Raw genomic sequence first — 17,379 nt, 5'->3', positions numbered from 1 at the left:
GAACAGTGGCTGTGGCTGGACTGTAGCCTGATTGGGACCCAGCAGAGCATGTTGCTGCAGTTGGGGAGAAATGGGGTTCTAGGGAAGAGGTGGCCCAAGAGTACCATCTGCTGGGAAGACAGGGAAAGTGCACTCAGCAGACTACTTTTCTGAATTTAAACACAAGCCCAAGTAGATTTAAAATCTAGGTGAGTGCAGTAAATCAACTTTCAAAATAATCTTATCAAGATAATCAGATGTCTAGCAATCAGCAGAAAATCACAAAGCACATGAAGATGCAAGAAGAGATGGCCAAGCCAAATGACCAAATTAAGAAGCTGGAGAAGACCCAGAATTTGGAACAACTAATTAGAGAAGTACATACAAATCTCCAATGAGTTGCCTAAAAACATAAAGGATAGGAAGAAGAAACTAGGAGAGCATAAAGAAGAATTTGAAAGAGCAAACAGAAAAACAGCAGATCTTTTGGAAATGAAGGATACTTTAGATCAAATTAAAAATATACTAGGCCACACAACAATAGATTTGAAGAAGCTGAAGGAAGAATAGGTGAACAAGAGGACAGGGTAATTGTGTTGCTTCTTACAGAACAGAGCTCGAAGGATATTGAGGAATGATGAGAAAGAAAGACAGACGGGATCAGGGGGTCTGAAGATCAGCCATAACAAACAATAGACAACTTTATTCTTAACTAGTTCCTGCTTATATACTGCAGGGTTTACGTGACAAAAAGCATGCATCCATTTCGTGATAAAGCAGAGTGCTTACTTTTCAGTACTTTTACTCCCTACACACAAAAGATAGGTATAAAGACCTTAGGGTTTAAGAAAAAACAAACATTCTCTCCCTCCCAGACTGTTCTCCAATTAAGCAGATAATAGTCTCCACAGTTTACTGCAGAAGCCACTCTGAAGCCAGCTGTTCCCAGTAAATTCTGCAGGTCTTCCATTAACCCTTTCTCGCACATAATTGGATGCAAATGCACAAAAGAACAAGTGGTGGAAAAGCTAAAAAAAAATTTGAATTGGATATTGGGGAAATGATGGGACAACATAAAACACACAAATATATGAATCATCAGTGTCCTAGAAGGAGAAGAGAAAAGGGCTAAGAAATGCAATTGAAGAGATAATTAGGGAAACTTTCCCAACCCTTACAAAAAACATAAATTTGTAAATCAAGGAGCCCAATGAACTTCAAATAGAATAAACCCAAATAGATCCACTTCAAGACACACATACTAATCAGATTATCAAATGATGAAGAAGAGAAAGTCCTGAAAGCACCAAAAAAAAAAAAAAAAAAGTGATTCATCAAATGCAAGGGAAGCCACATAAGATTAAATACTGACTACTCAATGGCCAACATGGAGGTGAGAAGGCAGTGGTGTGATCTGACATATTTAAGACACTGAAAGAGAAAAATTGTTAGCAAAAATTTCTTTATCCAGCAAAGCTGTCCTTCAAAAGTGAGAAGGCACTTAAAATCTCCACAGACAAACAAATACTGAGAGAATTTGCTAAGAGACCTGGCCTGCAAGACATGCTAAAGAGTGTTCTGTTGGCTGGGGAAAAAAAAGAAAGGAGTGAGAAGTCTGGAGAAGGGCATAGAATTGAAGAGCATTAGTAAGGGTAACTTAAAGGATATAAAGAGAGTGAAAAAACAGATCTAGCAAATAAAAACCAAAAGATAATATGGTTGGTTCAAGTATTGCCTTCACAGCATTAACTTTGAATGTGAGTGGATAAAACTCCCCAATTAAAAGATACTGATTAACAGAATGGATTAAAAAGTATGATCCATCTATATGTTATTTACAAGAGACTCATTTAAGACCCAAGGATACAAATAGATTGAAAGTGAAAGGTTGGAGAAAAAAATATTCCGCACAAGCTATAACCAAAAGAAAGCAGGGGTAGCTATACTAATATCAGACAAAATAGACTTTAGATGCAAAAACATCATAACAGACATAAAAGCACATTGTGTCTTAATAAAAGGGACAAATCGCCAAGGAGAAATAACAATCATAAATGTTTATATGCCAAATCAAGGAGTTCCAAAGTACATGAGGCAAATATCAGAAAAACTGAAGGGAGCAATAGACATTTTTACAATAATAGTGGGAGACTTCAATACTCCAGTGTCTTCAAAAGATAGTTCTATAGATAGAACAACTAGACAGAAGATCAATAAGGAAATAGGAAACCTAAACAATATGATAAATGAATTAGACCTAACAGACATACATAGATCATTGCATCCCCAAACACCAGGATGTATATTCTTCTCTAGGGCTCATGGAACATTCTCAATGACAGATCATATACTGGGGCACAAAACAGGTCTCAGTAAATTTAAAAAAATTGAAATTATTCAAAACACTTTCTCTGACTGTAATGGAATGAAACTGGAAACCAACAGCCACCAAAGAAACAGAACTTTCACAAATACACAGATTAAACAGCACAGTCTTAAACAACCAGTGAGTGAAAGAAGAAATTGTACGAAAAACTGATAAATGTCTAAAGATGAACGAAAAAACAAGAAAACAACATTTCAAAATCTATGAGATGCAGCAAAGGCAGTGCTGAGAGGGAAATTTATAACTCTGAATGCATTCATAAACAAAGAAAAAAGAAGGGTAGATTGGTGGTTCAGTGGTAGAATGCTCACCTTCCATGCCAGAGACCTGGGTTCAGTTCCTGAACCATGCACCCAAACAAAACAAAACAAACAAACAAACAAAAACTTGTCACTAAAAAAGAAGAAAGAGCTAAAATAAAAGACTTAATTGACCAGCTGAAGAAGTTAGAGAAAGAACAGCAAACTAAACCTAAAACAATAGAGAAAAGAAATGACAAAGATTAAAGCAGAAATAAAGTGGAGAACAAAACAAAAGAACAACAACAAAAATAGAATCAATAAAACCAAAAGTTTGTCCTTTGAAAAGATTAACAAGATGGACAAACCCTTAGCTAGACAAAGACAAAAAGAGAACATGCAAATAAAATCAGAAATGAAAGGAGGATCGTTAATATGGACCCTAAAGAAATTTTTAAAAGTTATAAGAGGAAATATGAACAAATGTATGCCAACAAACTAGACAACTTAGAGGAAATGGACAATTTCCTAGAAGCACATGAACATCCCACAGGGACTCAAGAAGCAACAGAAGACCGCAACAAACCAATCTCAAGTAAGGAGATTCAATCAGCCATCAAAAACCTTCCTACAAAGGTTCAAACTCTTGCAAAAAAATTGAAGAAAAAGGAACACTACCTGTTTCAGTTCACTAAAGCTGCCACAATGCAATATGCCAGAAGTGGGTTGACTTTTACAAAGGGGATTTATTAAGTTGCAAGTTAAAATTATAAAACCACGAAAATGTCCAAATTAAGGCACCAAGAAAAGGACACCTTCTCAGAGGAAAGGCAACTGGCTTTTGGATTCTTCTGTCACATAGAGAGGAAGATGGCGATATCTGCTGTCCTTTCCTAGCATCTGGTTTCAAATGGCTCTTTCAGCTTCTGACATTTCTTAGGGCATCTTCCTTTTGCATCTCTAACTGTCTCTATCTTCTCCAAAACATCCCTCTCTTAAAGAACTCCAGTAAATGGATTAAGACCCACCTTGAATGAGTAGAGTTCACCTGTCCATGGAAACAACCTAGCCAAAAGGTCCCACTCAACAATAGGCCTGACACAACAAGATTGGGTTAAAAGATCATGACTTTTCTGGGGGTACATAACAGTTTCAAGCCAGCACACTATCTAACTCATTTAATGAGACTAACTTTCTAATAAGCAAAAGCAGATAAAAATACTACAAGAAAGAAAAACTACAGGCCAGTTTCCCTAATGAATACAAATGCTAAAATTCTCAGCAAAATCTTGCAAATCGAATCCAACGGAACATTAAAAGAATTATACACCATGACCAGGTGTGGTAAATACCAGGACTGCAAGGGGGGTTCAAAACAAGAAAATCAATCAATGTAATACAAGTTAACACACTGAAAGGGAAAAATCACGTGATCATCTCAATTGATGCTGAAAAAATATCCAACAAAATCCATCATCTTTTTCTGATAAAAACAGTGAAGAAGATAGGAAACCTTCTCAATATGATAAATGGTATATACAAAAAACCCACAGCCAGCATCATACTCAGTGGAGAGAGACTGACAGTCTTCCCTCTAAGTTAGGGAATGAGACAAGGATGCCCACTGTCACCACTGTTATTCATTATTGTGCTGGAAGGCCTAGCTAGAGCAATCAGGCAAGAAAAAAGAAATAAAAGTGATTCAAATCAGAAAGGAGGCTGTAAAACTCTCATTATTTACAGATGACATGATCCTATATTTGGAAATTCCTGAGAAATCTATGACAAAGCTACTTGAGCCAATGAACAAATTCAGAAAAGAGGCATGATAGAAGATTAATGTGCAAAAATCAGTAGTGTTTCTATACACTAATAATGACCTGAGGAGGTAATTAAGAAAAAAAAAATTCCATTCACAATAGCAAATAAAGAATCAAGTATCTAGGAATAAACTTAACCAGGGATGTAAGGGACTTCTACTTAGAAAACGACAAAACATTGCAAAAAAAATCAAAGAAGACGTAAATAGGTGGAAAGATATGCAATGTTCACGAATAAGAAAGCTAAATATCATGAAGAAGGCAAATCTGCCCAAATTGATCTACAGCTTCAATGCAATATTAATCAAATTTCCAGCAACCTACTTTGCAGACTTGGAAACATTAGTCACCAAATATATTTAGAAGGGAAAGAGGCCTCCAATTGCCAAAGCTCAGAACATTTCTGAAATTTTTCAAACATGGAATAAGTCAGATATTTCAGCACAAGCCATGATTGGGTAATCCAGAAAAGATTTTCAGAAAGTCCTATTGTGTGATGGTTGTGATCTCTGAATATCTCATGAAAACCAACAGTTTTTTTTTGTGAGATCTGTATGAACAGAACCACTGCCATTCTGGACTAAAAGAGACAGAAAAGGGACAGATTGAAGGAAAAATTACTTCAAAGGCAGAACCATGGAAGCTAAATTATGGAACCAGGAAAGCTTGGTTCAGGAGAGCTAATATATTGATCCATATGGCAAGGGTGATATTGCCCCAAAGGCAGAGAGTAGGGCTTCTGCTTCATTATTCAGTAAAACTGTTGCTTCCTCAGGCATTAGAGAGGATGGAACACATTCCTGGGGTATTGAGGAGAGCCTGTTCTGGAGGGGTTGAGCATGTGCCATGGAGAGGACAGAGTCCAGGTGCCACCCAGATGTTTGACGTGGGTGGGCCTGAGAACATAGTGGTCTCTCCAATGCTTCCCAATGCAATCCTCACCCTGGTGTTTGAGGAGAGAAGAGTTGCTGTGTAAGCCCTTGGAAGGGGTGGACTGCCTCTCACTCAAGCCCTGAGGATAACATGTCATTCTGCAAATGATTCTCAGACCTTAAAATCCAATGGAGTTTTTCCTGCAGGTTTTCAGAATTGTTTGAGTCCATTGAACTCTGTTTTCCTTTCAATTTCCTACTATGGCAATGCATATGTTTATCGTATGACTTCCCCTCCTTTGTATATTGGAAACAGAAAACTTGTTCTGAATTTCACAGGTCCACAGCCAAAGGAGAATTTTGCCTTAGAACAAATCATGTCTGTAGCTGATCTGATGAAATTTTTCTTAACTTAGTATTGTATTTCTGCTGTTACTGATATGGCTTCAGGTTTTGTGCTACATGATGTAATGAATGTATTTTGTATATGGAAAGAACACAACTTTTGGGGGTCCAAAGGTGGAATGTGCTAATTTGAAACTGTCATATACCCCAGAAAAGCCATGTTGTTCTATTCCATTCTTGTGGGGGCAGACCTATTGTTGGCTGGGACCTTTTGATTAGGTTGTTCCCTTGGATCTCTGACCCAACCCATTCAAGGTGGGTCTTAATCTGCTTCCTCGAGTCCTTTAAGAGAGGGACTCTTTGGAGAGGATACAAACTTTTGGAGATGCAGAAGGAAAACACTCCAGGAGATGCCAGAAGCTGAGAGAGCCATTTGAACCCAGAAGTCTGGAGAGAATGAGAGCAGACTTCACAATGTGACTTCCCATGTAACAGAGAAATTCCAGATGTGATCACTCTTTCTCAAGTGAAGTTATCCTCTGGTTAATGCCTTACTTTGGACATTTTCATGGACTTAGAACTGTAAGTTTGCAACCTAATAAATTCCCTTTGTAAAAGCCAATCCACTTCTGGTATATTACATTCTGGCAGCATTAATAAACCAAAACACCATATATCTGATAAGTGCATGATATCCTGTATATACAAAAAAAGAAATCCTATACTCAACAGCAAAAAAAGCAAACAACCCAATTATGAAATGGACAAAAGATATGAATAGACATTTTTCTATAGAGGAAATGCAAATGGTTAACAAGCATACATGAAAAAATGTTCATCTTCATTAGCTGTTAGGGAATTGCAAATCAAAACCACAATGAGATATCATCTCACTCCTATAAGAATGGTTGCCATTAAACAAAAAGGAAACTACAAATGTTGGAGAGGATGTGGATAAATTGGAAAACCTATCCATCATTGGTGGGGATGTATAATGCTATAGCCTCGGGAAGACAATTTAGAGGCTCATCAGAAAAACAAATACCGACTTACCTTACAACCCAGCAATTCCGCTATGCAGAATATACCCAAAAGGACTGAAAACAGTGACAAGAAAACAGTGACAAGAACATATATATGCCCGCCAATGTTCATAATGGAATTATTTATAATTGCCAAAAGACGGAAACAACCCAAGTGTCCATCAACAGATGAGTACATAAACAAAATGCAGTATACACACACACACACACACACACACGATGGAACATTTAGCAGCAATTAGAAGAAATAAGGTCCTGAAGCATATGACTACAGGGTGAACTTGAGGACATAATGCTGAGAGAAATAAGACGGACACAAAGGGATAAATACTGTATAACTTCACTAATAGAAACCCCCTGGAAAATGTAAACTCAGACACTTAAAAGGTAGAATATAGGGAACCTAGAGATAGAGAGAAGTTAGAGAAGGCAGAGCTGTAAACTAATATGTAGAGACTCATCAATGAGACTGATCTTAAATGTATGGGAATAGATAGAGGTGTTGGTAGTACATTAGTGAGATTATAAGTAGTATTGATGTATTGAAGGTAAATAAGATTGAAAGGGGTTTGTTTAAAGTCATGCATCTCACCAGTTAGCACTATAAATATAAATAAGTTCTTGCATGAACTACTTCAAAGGTAACACTTGTACCAAAAGTTAATAATAGAGTGGTTATGGAAAAAGCTACCTATTGCATGCCATGGACTATATTTAACAGAAGTATATAAATAGTACTACAAAAACACTGTAAGTAAATAATTGGGGAAATAAGAATTAGGGGTATTTTAGGTTTTCTCTTTGGTATATGTATGTATGTCTGTTACTTTTCTCTTTGGAACAATGAAAATTGTTCTGCAACTAAATGAGGATATTGTGAGACACTGTTTATTTTAGATAGAATATATGCTATGTGATTATACCTCAACAAAATACGCAGATTCAAAATAAAGAAATAAGCAAATAAACAGAAAGATTCAAGTTCTAGAGAAAACGTAGAGAGAGAGATGGACCCATTCAATGTTGGTAGGATTGTAGAATGGTGCAGCTTCTCCAAAGGTAAAGTACGGATCCACAAGAGACCAAATATAGGGTTGCCTTATGAATATAGTTGGAAGAACTGAAAGTAGGGACTTAAATCGACAACTGCAAACTGATATTTATGGCAACATCTGTCCAACAGATGGAGGTAGCTGAAGAGTACACTGACTGAGAAGCCGAAGGGTGAACTGTGGTGGACATATGGCAGAGTACATGTGGTGGAGTATTGTGCAGTTACAAAAAGGAATGATGTTATGAAGGATGAAACTTGAGGCAGTATATTGAACAAAAAAAGCAAGAAATAAAAGGACAAATATTGTATGGTCTCTTTAAGAAAATATTTATAAGAAAATTAGGTCCTAGATTATAAGATCTTACAGCAGTCACATTTATTCCAGAGCTTTAAGTCTTAATTCTAAATTCTGAGATGCTGTGCTCTAAGTGTATAACCTGGTATCTTTTTCCTTTTTTTTTTTTGACATGGACAAGCTCCAGGAATCAAACCCAGGTCACCGACATTGCAGGACGAGCCACCATCGTCCGCCCTATAACCTGGTATTTCTCTGTAACTTTTGGTACCTGTGTGACACCCAAGAGTCAGAACTGGAGTTCTGCAGCTCTGAAAGTCAGCATTGCTACATACAGCAACTAGTAAAGGAGCCAAAGAAGAGGTGAGGCTTCAATTAGAGGTAAGAACAAAGCCAATCTTGTTGGAACTAAGGTAAATTAGAATACACGGTAAAGGGTGTTATTGTCTGTATTTTAGAACTTCACCTACTATATGGGAGCAAAAGAAGAGATGTTTATTTTGTCCAAGTGTTTATTGTGTCCAAAACTTAAATTTTCTGTAGTACACAGTGTAACTGAACCCTGTTTGGCTGGTTCATTTCAACAACCTAAACACATGGAACCTACTACTGGGAATGAGGGCTGGTATTGGTATAGCTCAATGTAATACTGTGATACATTCCAGAGCTTGTGGGACTAATAACTTAAAACTACTGGCAAAGTCCCTTGGAGGATTAGAGAAAAAACACGAAATGATTAAACCTCCCTGTCTGGGAAACTCCTGATATTCTCTTAAACATTAGGGACTTCCAAGTTAACAGGCCAAGCCCTGGATCTTGAGGCTTGCTCTTATGAAACCAATTTCTGTAATGAGGAAGCTAAACCTATCTATGATTATGCCTAAGAGTTACTTCCAGAGAACCTCTTTTGTTGTTCAGATGTGGCCTCTCTCTCTCTCTCTAGGACCAACTCTGCAAGTGAAATCATTGCCCTCCCCCCTGCATAAGACATGACATCCAGGGGTGTCAGCTTCCCTGGCAATGTGGGAGATACTCCCAGGAATGAGCTTGGCTGTGTCACCATGGGATCAACAATGCCTATCTGACCAGAAGGGGGAAAAGAAATGTAACAAAATAAGGTATCAGTGGTTGAGAGATTTCAAATACAGTTGAAAGACTATTCTGGAGCTTCAGTTAGATGTTGCTAATTGCCACAGTATGCCAAGCCCTAACCAACTGACTAGAATACCCAGGGCTCTTTCTTAGGCTCTATAAAAGTCTTACTAAGTTTATTTTCAGAAACTTAAAACTTCTTGATTATTCCTGTGCCAGAAAAGCCCTGAAACTCAGAGGCATTAGGCTTTCCAGGAACATCAACGAGCTGCATCCCTGTACCTCATAATGTTGACATCTCTTTTCAACATGAAGAAGTTAGAATGGTCATTGCCCAAATATCCCTGAATACTGGGAGAAGAATCAAATGAGAAGGAAGAGAAGATAGGATTTAACAAATGATTGAGATCACTGAATCACTATATTGATATTTCTTTTTTGTCTTTAGTGTATTAGAACAGCTAGAAGGAAATACCTGAAATTGCAGAACTGTAACCCATACCATATGTGCTGGTTTGAAAGGATTATGCACCCTAGAAAAGCCATGTTTTAATCATGATCTAATCTTGTGGAGGCAGCTTCTTTTAATCCCTATTCAGCACTGTAGGCTAGAAACTTGATTAGATTACATCCACAGAGATGTGACTGACCCAATTGTGGGTATTAACCTGGGATTAGAGGGAGATGTGACTCCACCCATTTGGTGGGTCTTGATTAGTTTTTTGGAATCCTTTAAAAGAGGAAACATTTTGGATAGAGTCCCTTTTTAGAGCCACAAGAGGGCCAGGAGAGCCACAAGAGCCCATGCAGCCAGGGATCTTTGGAGATGAAGAAGGAATACGTCCCTGGGACAGCTTCATGAAACAAGAAGTCTTGAGAGAAAGCTAGCAGATATCGCCATGTTCACCATGTGCCTTTCCAGGTGACAGAGGAGCCCTGAACTTCATTGGCCTTTCTTGAGTGAAGGTAACCGCTTGTTGGTGCCTTAATTTGGACATTTCTATAACCTTGCTTTAATTGGGCATTTTTACAGTTTTATAACTGTAAACCAGCAACTTAATAAATTCTCCCTCATAAAAGCCATTCCATTTCTGGTATATTACATTCTGATAGCTATCAAATTAGAACACTCTACTTTGATATTTGGTCTATGACTACCTGATAAACTATACTTAGAAATTTATCAATTATCTGTATATATGTTCTATTTCACAATAAAAAAAGTTTAAAAACCCATTTTTGAAGAGTCATAGGGCGCGTTAGTATAGTCAGTCTCCAAGAAGTACTAGTCAAGAATCCCAATTAAATTTAAACAAACAGTTCCTCAAAATTTGTTTGACCAGAGAACTTCTTTTATAAAAGAACACAGAAAACTTATTGGAAATACTTAGAAGAGGTAAAATGGTTGACTTAAGTCATTTGAAGATGAAGTAGAAATCCTTGATAACCCACCCAATTATTAATATGGTCTGGGATTTTTCTCCTATTGCTGCCTCATAAGCAAAACCTCAATCTCACTGACTCTCATCTGTAAACTAAATGAATTCAATTGTTTTTAATGTTCATTCAGATATATGAAGGTATCTTTCTCCCAAAAGTATAAAAAGACCAGAGTTTATAATGTACATAGTAATAGATTTTAGAGCAAAGTTTAAAAAAGAAAAACTAACAATTAGAGAGGCCACAAAATAGAATGGTCTACCTTGAAAAGCAATGAGCTCCTGTCCCTAGAAGTAAATTGAGGCTGACTAACCTATTATCTGGGATGTTGTAGAGAAAAGCTATGCATTAGATAGAATTAGAAAAATGTATTTTATTCATTCAGTGACTATTTTATCATTATCTATAATGTATTTTAAGTGCTAAAGATTAAATGAATTCTGCTTTAAAAGTAATACCAGTCCAGGGAAGGAAACAGACAGATTATGTGGGCAATTTCAACCTAGGGTATTAATTGCTAAAATGGAGTTAAGCATTGAGTGCTGTGGGTGTACATAAAAGGGCAATATAACCTAGCTTTGGGTGATAGCTCAACTAAGTCCCAATATATTAGCCTTTACTGTTTCATATAACAAGAGTCAGGAAGCACATGTTGGAAACCAGTGGGCTAGTCTAATCATACTGGGCAAAGTTACTTCCCCGTGTAAAGTACACTTAGTCTCCTCTGAACTCTTTAAACTCTTCAAGTTATGAAGCCCATCTATACTTACCCTCCTAGGAAAATACATGCTAGATATGTGTATTCTTACTACTTTTATCTATGCATATTGATTCATTAGTTACTAGCCCTTAAAATGAGTGATTGTACTATACTGCAATTTCAGAGTAATTGAAACATTGAGAAATCTTTTACATCCATACCCAGATGTGGTCAGAAAAACACCACCTTGTATTCATCATCCTGTTTCTTCTAACCTAATGGAAACATAATTGTACTTCCTTATGAAGGTTTTCCTATTCGAAATCAGATGTTGTGCATTTTATTTTCACCATACAAGGCATTATCAAATTTGGAGATATGTAATAATCATTTTAACATGAATGTTTGGATAACCAAATCTATTAAACAGGTTTTATTTTTATAAACTGTTAATTAGAATGTTTTAACGTTTCTTATTTAGTGAGTCTACCATATTTTATATCATTTGTATATCCACTGACTTTACTTTCCTCATAATAATCTTTTCTCAGACCCCCTTTTAAAAGAAGTTTGGGGTGGGGCAGGGAAAGAGACAGAAAAGACTCTCTGTGGCATTAAGCAAAAAAAAAAAAAAAATCCAAGAAAACCAACTGCAAATATAAATATTCTCTATCACTAATCTAAAAACATGCAAGAATTCCTTCATCAGGAATTTTATTTTTGCTAGGTACTGTGCCTGAGAATGTTCAAATATGATTATGGAATAAATAATTTTAGACAGTTATGTATTATAAAGCAAAGCTTAATTAAGTCTGTGAAAAATCATGCCTCCTACCACATTTCCATCCTTAGACCCCACTTTGCTCTAAAACAATCTGGTGAGTGGACGACTCCTGTTGGACACCGCTGTATTTGTTCACAGTATCACGTGAGATTGGGTGGACCACCAGAAGGCTGCTGACATGCAGATTTTTGGTAAATAGATTTTTTATTGAAATCAGTCCCATAAAAATTATTTGCCAGAGGCATTGCATACCTTAGGTACAGCCCTATTCTACCCTTATAAAGCTCAAATGGAAGAGGCACTATAAGTAAGAAGATAAACTACTGAACAACACACTACTCTAGTAGCTTTAGGAGCTCAGGGCAAGGAGAGACAAGCTCTGCCATTAAAATTAAGTAGTTTATGCATGATGCGGCTTAAAGTGGGACTGAATGATGAGGAGTTGACCAGGTAAATAAAAGATAATAGACTATTTCAAGCAAAAGCAGGTAGTGGCAAGAAGGTACACTCAGGAATATGATGAAATATTAGGGCAGTAGCTTCTGAGGTAGATGGGTGGGAAGGTTAGTATAAAATATTCTTAGGCTCCATCCCAGAGAACCCCTGTGATAGGACAAAAGAATTTGTATTTTTAAGTATCTCTGAATTTTAAGTTCAACATCTTCAATGAGACTGCTGGGCAGGAACAGAGGATGATGGTGTTTCAAGCTAAGTGATGAGGATAGAGTTAAAAAGAGACCACCTGCTTAAATGGAATCATTAATTATACTAAGTGTCTTCTTCATATAATATCTTTCTCATACAATAATTTGTTTATATCTTTGTGAACAAAACTTTAAAGACATTACATTTTTCAGGACTTCAACTAAATTTGTGCTGTTGAAAATAATATTAAAATAAAATTATTATTTACTTCTCTTAAGGTAATTCATATGAAACAAAAAATATATTGATTCATACACAAGGTTTTGTTTTAAGTGCTTTGTCATTTTATTTTTCACCCAATTCTTAAGGCTTGAGTAAAAACATGTTTTCAATGAACAAAGTTGTAAGTAAAACTAAATTGTATTTTTAAAGAGAGAATTGAAATTCTTTATTGTAACAAATATCACACATCTATAGATAGAAACAAATATGTGCTCTAGAATCTAAATATGCAGTTGGTGACATGGAGAGGGACAGCACCTGAATTACTGTGATTTTTTTCATCATAAAATTGCTTAAAAAGTAAAACAATGCTTTTGATAGGGTAATAGTCTCATATTCAATTCTGACCTTGAACAGAGCATTATACCAGCCATTTATGATGGACCACCTTAATTACTTAATCATCCTTGTCCCAGAAATATGTGCTAAAATTCCCCGAATGCGGATTTCTCCTTTCATCATAAAAGGTGCAAGGTTGATGGAGAGAAAGAATTTTAGTAAGAACTCTAAGATCAGAGCAAATTTTTGATGCGTTTGAATGTACTTTAACAAATTAGTAGTCTAGACTGAAATTTCATGGATAATATGCTTGAGAAAGAAAAATAAATTACAAATGACCTAGGAGACAAATATTGTCATGACTATGTTTTTACTCTTCGATGCTTAAATTGTAGATTAGCTATTTCTTATAGGAGTAGGACCACAAAAAGCCTGACTAAATTACTGAATTATAAAAACAACATTGATAAGAAGAGAGCTCAGTGTTTCTTCCCAGTACCTTGAGGATAAGGGCCCATTATATGTACATTACCTGCAACAGAATTTTCCACAGCACTGGGCATAAAGCAGGGCCTCAAAAAACACATGGTGTTATATTGTGTTCATTTGAAGAAAATATGAAAGGGAAATGCGTTTACTTATTCGTACTCATCATTCATTCAGACTCCAAATGTTTGCCTTGTCCCTCTATGTTCACTGCAACCCTATACCTGACCCCTTACTATTTGCTCTGATTTTATAAATTTTCCATATGTTATACTTTAACATATGTCTAATTGCTGTGTCATTTGACAATGCTTATTTTCAAAGATTTTTCTGAATTTTCCAACGGTGCAATGAATAGCAACTTACCAGTTGTGAAGAGAAGTTTTCTAGGATCCTAAAAAAAAGGAAAAAATATTTGACTGAAAAAATAAGATTTTAATGATGTAAAATTCTATAAGAAATCTATAGGGTATAAGAGTGATGTATTGGACAGTTAAGATTATGCTTTCCCAATGCAAATGAGAGGAACTCAAGTTTCATCATGCTTTCATGATGCTAGAGGAGAGTATAACAAGGGAAGTCCACCCACTGAGAAAGGCAGAGCACAGAAGGAGGAGTCAGAAGCTTGGATTTGAATCCTGATGGTCCCTTACAAGCTAGAGGCAGTGGCTTTGAGCCCATCTTTGGGCATTTTGGCATTCAGTATCTTTGGCTATAATGTGAAAGCATTAATGTGCATTCTATCTACCACAGTTGCCAAACTGCTTCGACAGGATGTCAAGATAGTGAGGATTAAAAGCAGTAAAATACATAGAAAGGATTTGTACACTGTGGTGCAAAGAAGACTAATTGAGAACTTACTATGTTTTCAATACTGTGAAAAGTGATAAGGATACTTAAAGATAATAGGGTCCCTCCTACTTGCAAATGTAAAATGTTAATAGGGACATTATACTATTTATTTTAAACTACAACTATCATGAGATAATGGATTGAAGTTAACTCCCTTTCTACTTTCTGGAAAACTTTAATCAATCCTCAATGGGTTTTTGGTTTTCATTTTTCATCATTTTGGTACTTAATATTGCACAAACCTTCTAGTTCTTTTCCTTATCCCTCCTTTGAATCTATAGTCAGGTCAAGCTATATGCCAGGTGGGAAACCATTTATATGGTGTGACTTCAGGGGCCTTGAGTAAGGATCTTTCCCAAGAATAGTTCCTTACCCGGATTAGGCCAAATGACTAATATCCCTAGTAGCAGAAACATGGCTAACAGGTGATCTGGAGAAATCCAATATATAAAGAACTAGTAGTAATATAAAACTGGCTGAACAAAATTGTAGCAATAGAAGTATTAATAAATAGCCATAGAAAACCAGAATAAGGAAAATTAATACTGCTAGGGAAGGAAGATGGAACTTGAGAGTCAGATGGTTTCACAGATGACAAGAAAGACTGATTTAGCTAGTCCATCAAGAATGTACATGAGTCAAAAACTAGAGGAGAGGTCATTCCAGGCAGAGGGAAAGCACAAAGCAAGAATAATAAAGTGTATGGCATAAATGTATCTTTTTAAAATACAATTCATGGAAGAATATATATATATATATTTGTACTTATTGCATAAATAAGTATAAATAATTTTTATAAATAAAATTATAAACATGTTTACTTTCATCCTCACCTAACACAATGCCTGATACTTACTAGGTGCTTAACAAATATTTACCTAAGAAAGAACAGAGGAAAAGTAAAAGGAAAAAAGGAAGGTAAGAAAAGGGAAAAATAAATTAAAGCAGTAAGTTACCATTCTCCATCCATCTAGCAAAAATTTAAATAAAATAAACACCAGGTATGGTATGGAAATAAGCATTTTCATACACTGTTGACAGAGTGTGTAAACTGGTGAAGACTTGCTGGAGGGCATTTGCAATGCTTATCAAAAGTGAAGATGTACATGCCATCTGATCCCAAATTCTATTTCTTTTTATCTGAGTTAGAGAAATATTAGAGGAAGGGTACAAGGAAATAACTTTATTGGAATGTGGTTCATGCAAAAACTTGTATTCAACCTAATCATCTGTGAATAAGGAAAAGGTTGAATAAATTATGGCACATCCATATGAACAGAATGAGACAGATCTATATATTTTGAAAGAGCAAAAGTGCCAGACTATCAATATATGGAAAAAGCAAATTTCAGAGGAAGATGCATCACAAAATTTAGCTAAAAATATCTTAGAGGAAAACATGAAATAATTAACTATGGCTATATTTAGAGGAGACAGAGACAGTGGTGGAGGATTTCACTTTTAACTTCATATATTTGAGTTTATATTTGTCCTGAAATAAAATAGATTTAATAAGTGAAAGCCGCAAAAGATCTAAAAGTATTGGAATGTTAAGCAAAATTATGCTACACCAAAATAATGGAACAATTATCGTTGTTAAAGACAAATGGATTACAAAAACAAAAGGGAGAGCAAAGAATGAAAAGAGAAACAAAGAAGTAAATTATATGGCAGGGATAGGAAATAAGTAATACCACGTGATATGGGCAGAGGACACATGGGTAGAGTAACGGGGGAGCTAGTGGGAAACAGAGATAAGTGGTGGCTCTGGATCTGAAATCATTCCATGGAAAGAGCTTCCATTTGCATGCTAAAGAGCTGGATTTTTCAGTATTTCTCAATGCTCTCTGTAGTTTTACCATCACCTGGTGAGTTTTTTGAAAATATCAATGTCTAGGCCCTACCAAAAGCCAATAAAATCATATTGATGTTAAAAATACCAGTAGAAAGTGGGCCATGGTGGCTCAGTGGCCGAGTTCTTGCCTGCCATACTAGAAACATGGGTTCGAATCCCGATGCCTGCACGTGTTAAAAAAAAAAAAAATACCCCTATAGGCAGGGGATTTGTCAAAGGCTGCTTGCTTTTTTGGTTTTGTGGTTTCTTTCTGTAATTGCTTATTGTGAGATTTTTTCCTTTGCTTTGTTAAGGGAGGTGAGTTATGTACTGATCACTGCAGTATTCATCTAAACAGCTCTAGTGATGTGTGGAAGATAATGAAGTGGGGGAAGATGGGGAATGGTCTTTTGAAGTCATTACCAGTCTTAATCAGAAGAGGACATGGTCCTGATGAAACAGAACCCCGAGCAGTTTAGTTTGAATGCAGTCTTGGTGGCTTAATGTAGTATGAAACTACCAAGCCACGGACACCTATTGACCAGGCTCTGGCCTAGCACCTTGTACATATAATTTCATTTCATGGACTATTTCCCATGAATATTTGAAATGCCCCTAAGTCAGATGCTGTCTGCTACAGAATTCATCAGAAGGTCCCCCCTTGTGAGGATCAAATAAACAAACACAAAACAAAAACAGAGTGAATCATGAAAATGCAATAATTTTTTAAAAGTCAAGTAAGCTGATTATTCAGGATTTATAAATAATCAACTTGTTTTCCTGCCCTTTTTCCCTCAAGAGCAGTATTTGAGTTATTAAATGATTTTTACCCTGTAATGACACTTCAACCTTCTCTGCTAAATAATAGGAAGTAGATAAAAGCTACTGAGAATCCGAAGGAAGCCCCATCTGAACACTGAAGAATATAACAAGTCGGCATTCTCCACACTCC

The 17,379-nt window shown here is 36.2% G+C and overlaps 1 protein-coding gene across 5 annotated transcripts in view; it reads right to left on the bottom strand.

The window, feature by feature from the left end:
- NOX4 (NADPH oxidase 4) overlaps positions 1-17,379 on the bottom strand; it is a 171,569-nt gene that overhangs the window by 107,919 nt on the left and 46,271 nt on the right. For all 5 annotated transcript variants that reach the window (XM_077113313.1, XM_077113314.1, XM_077113316.1 and 2 more), the window contains one exon: positions 14,108-14,135. In XM_077113313.1, the coding sequence (XP_076969428.1) occupies positions 14,108-14,135 (28 nt within the window). The remainder of the gene's footprint in view (positions 1-14,107; positions 14,136-17,379) is intronic.

Source organism: Tamandua tetradactyla, chromosome 8 (genome assembly GCF_023851605.1).
Source record: "Tamandua tetradactyla isolate mTamTet1 chromosome 8, mTamTet1.pri, whole genome shotgun sequence".
NCBI lineage: Eukaryota > Metazoa > Chordata > Mammalia > Pilosa > Myrmecophagidae > Tamandua > Tamandua tetradactyla.
This window is presented reverse-complemented; position numbering and strand designations above follow the sequence as displayed.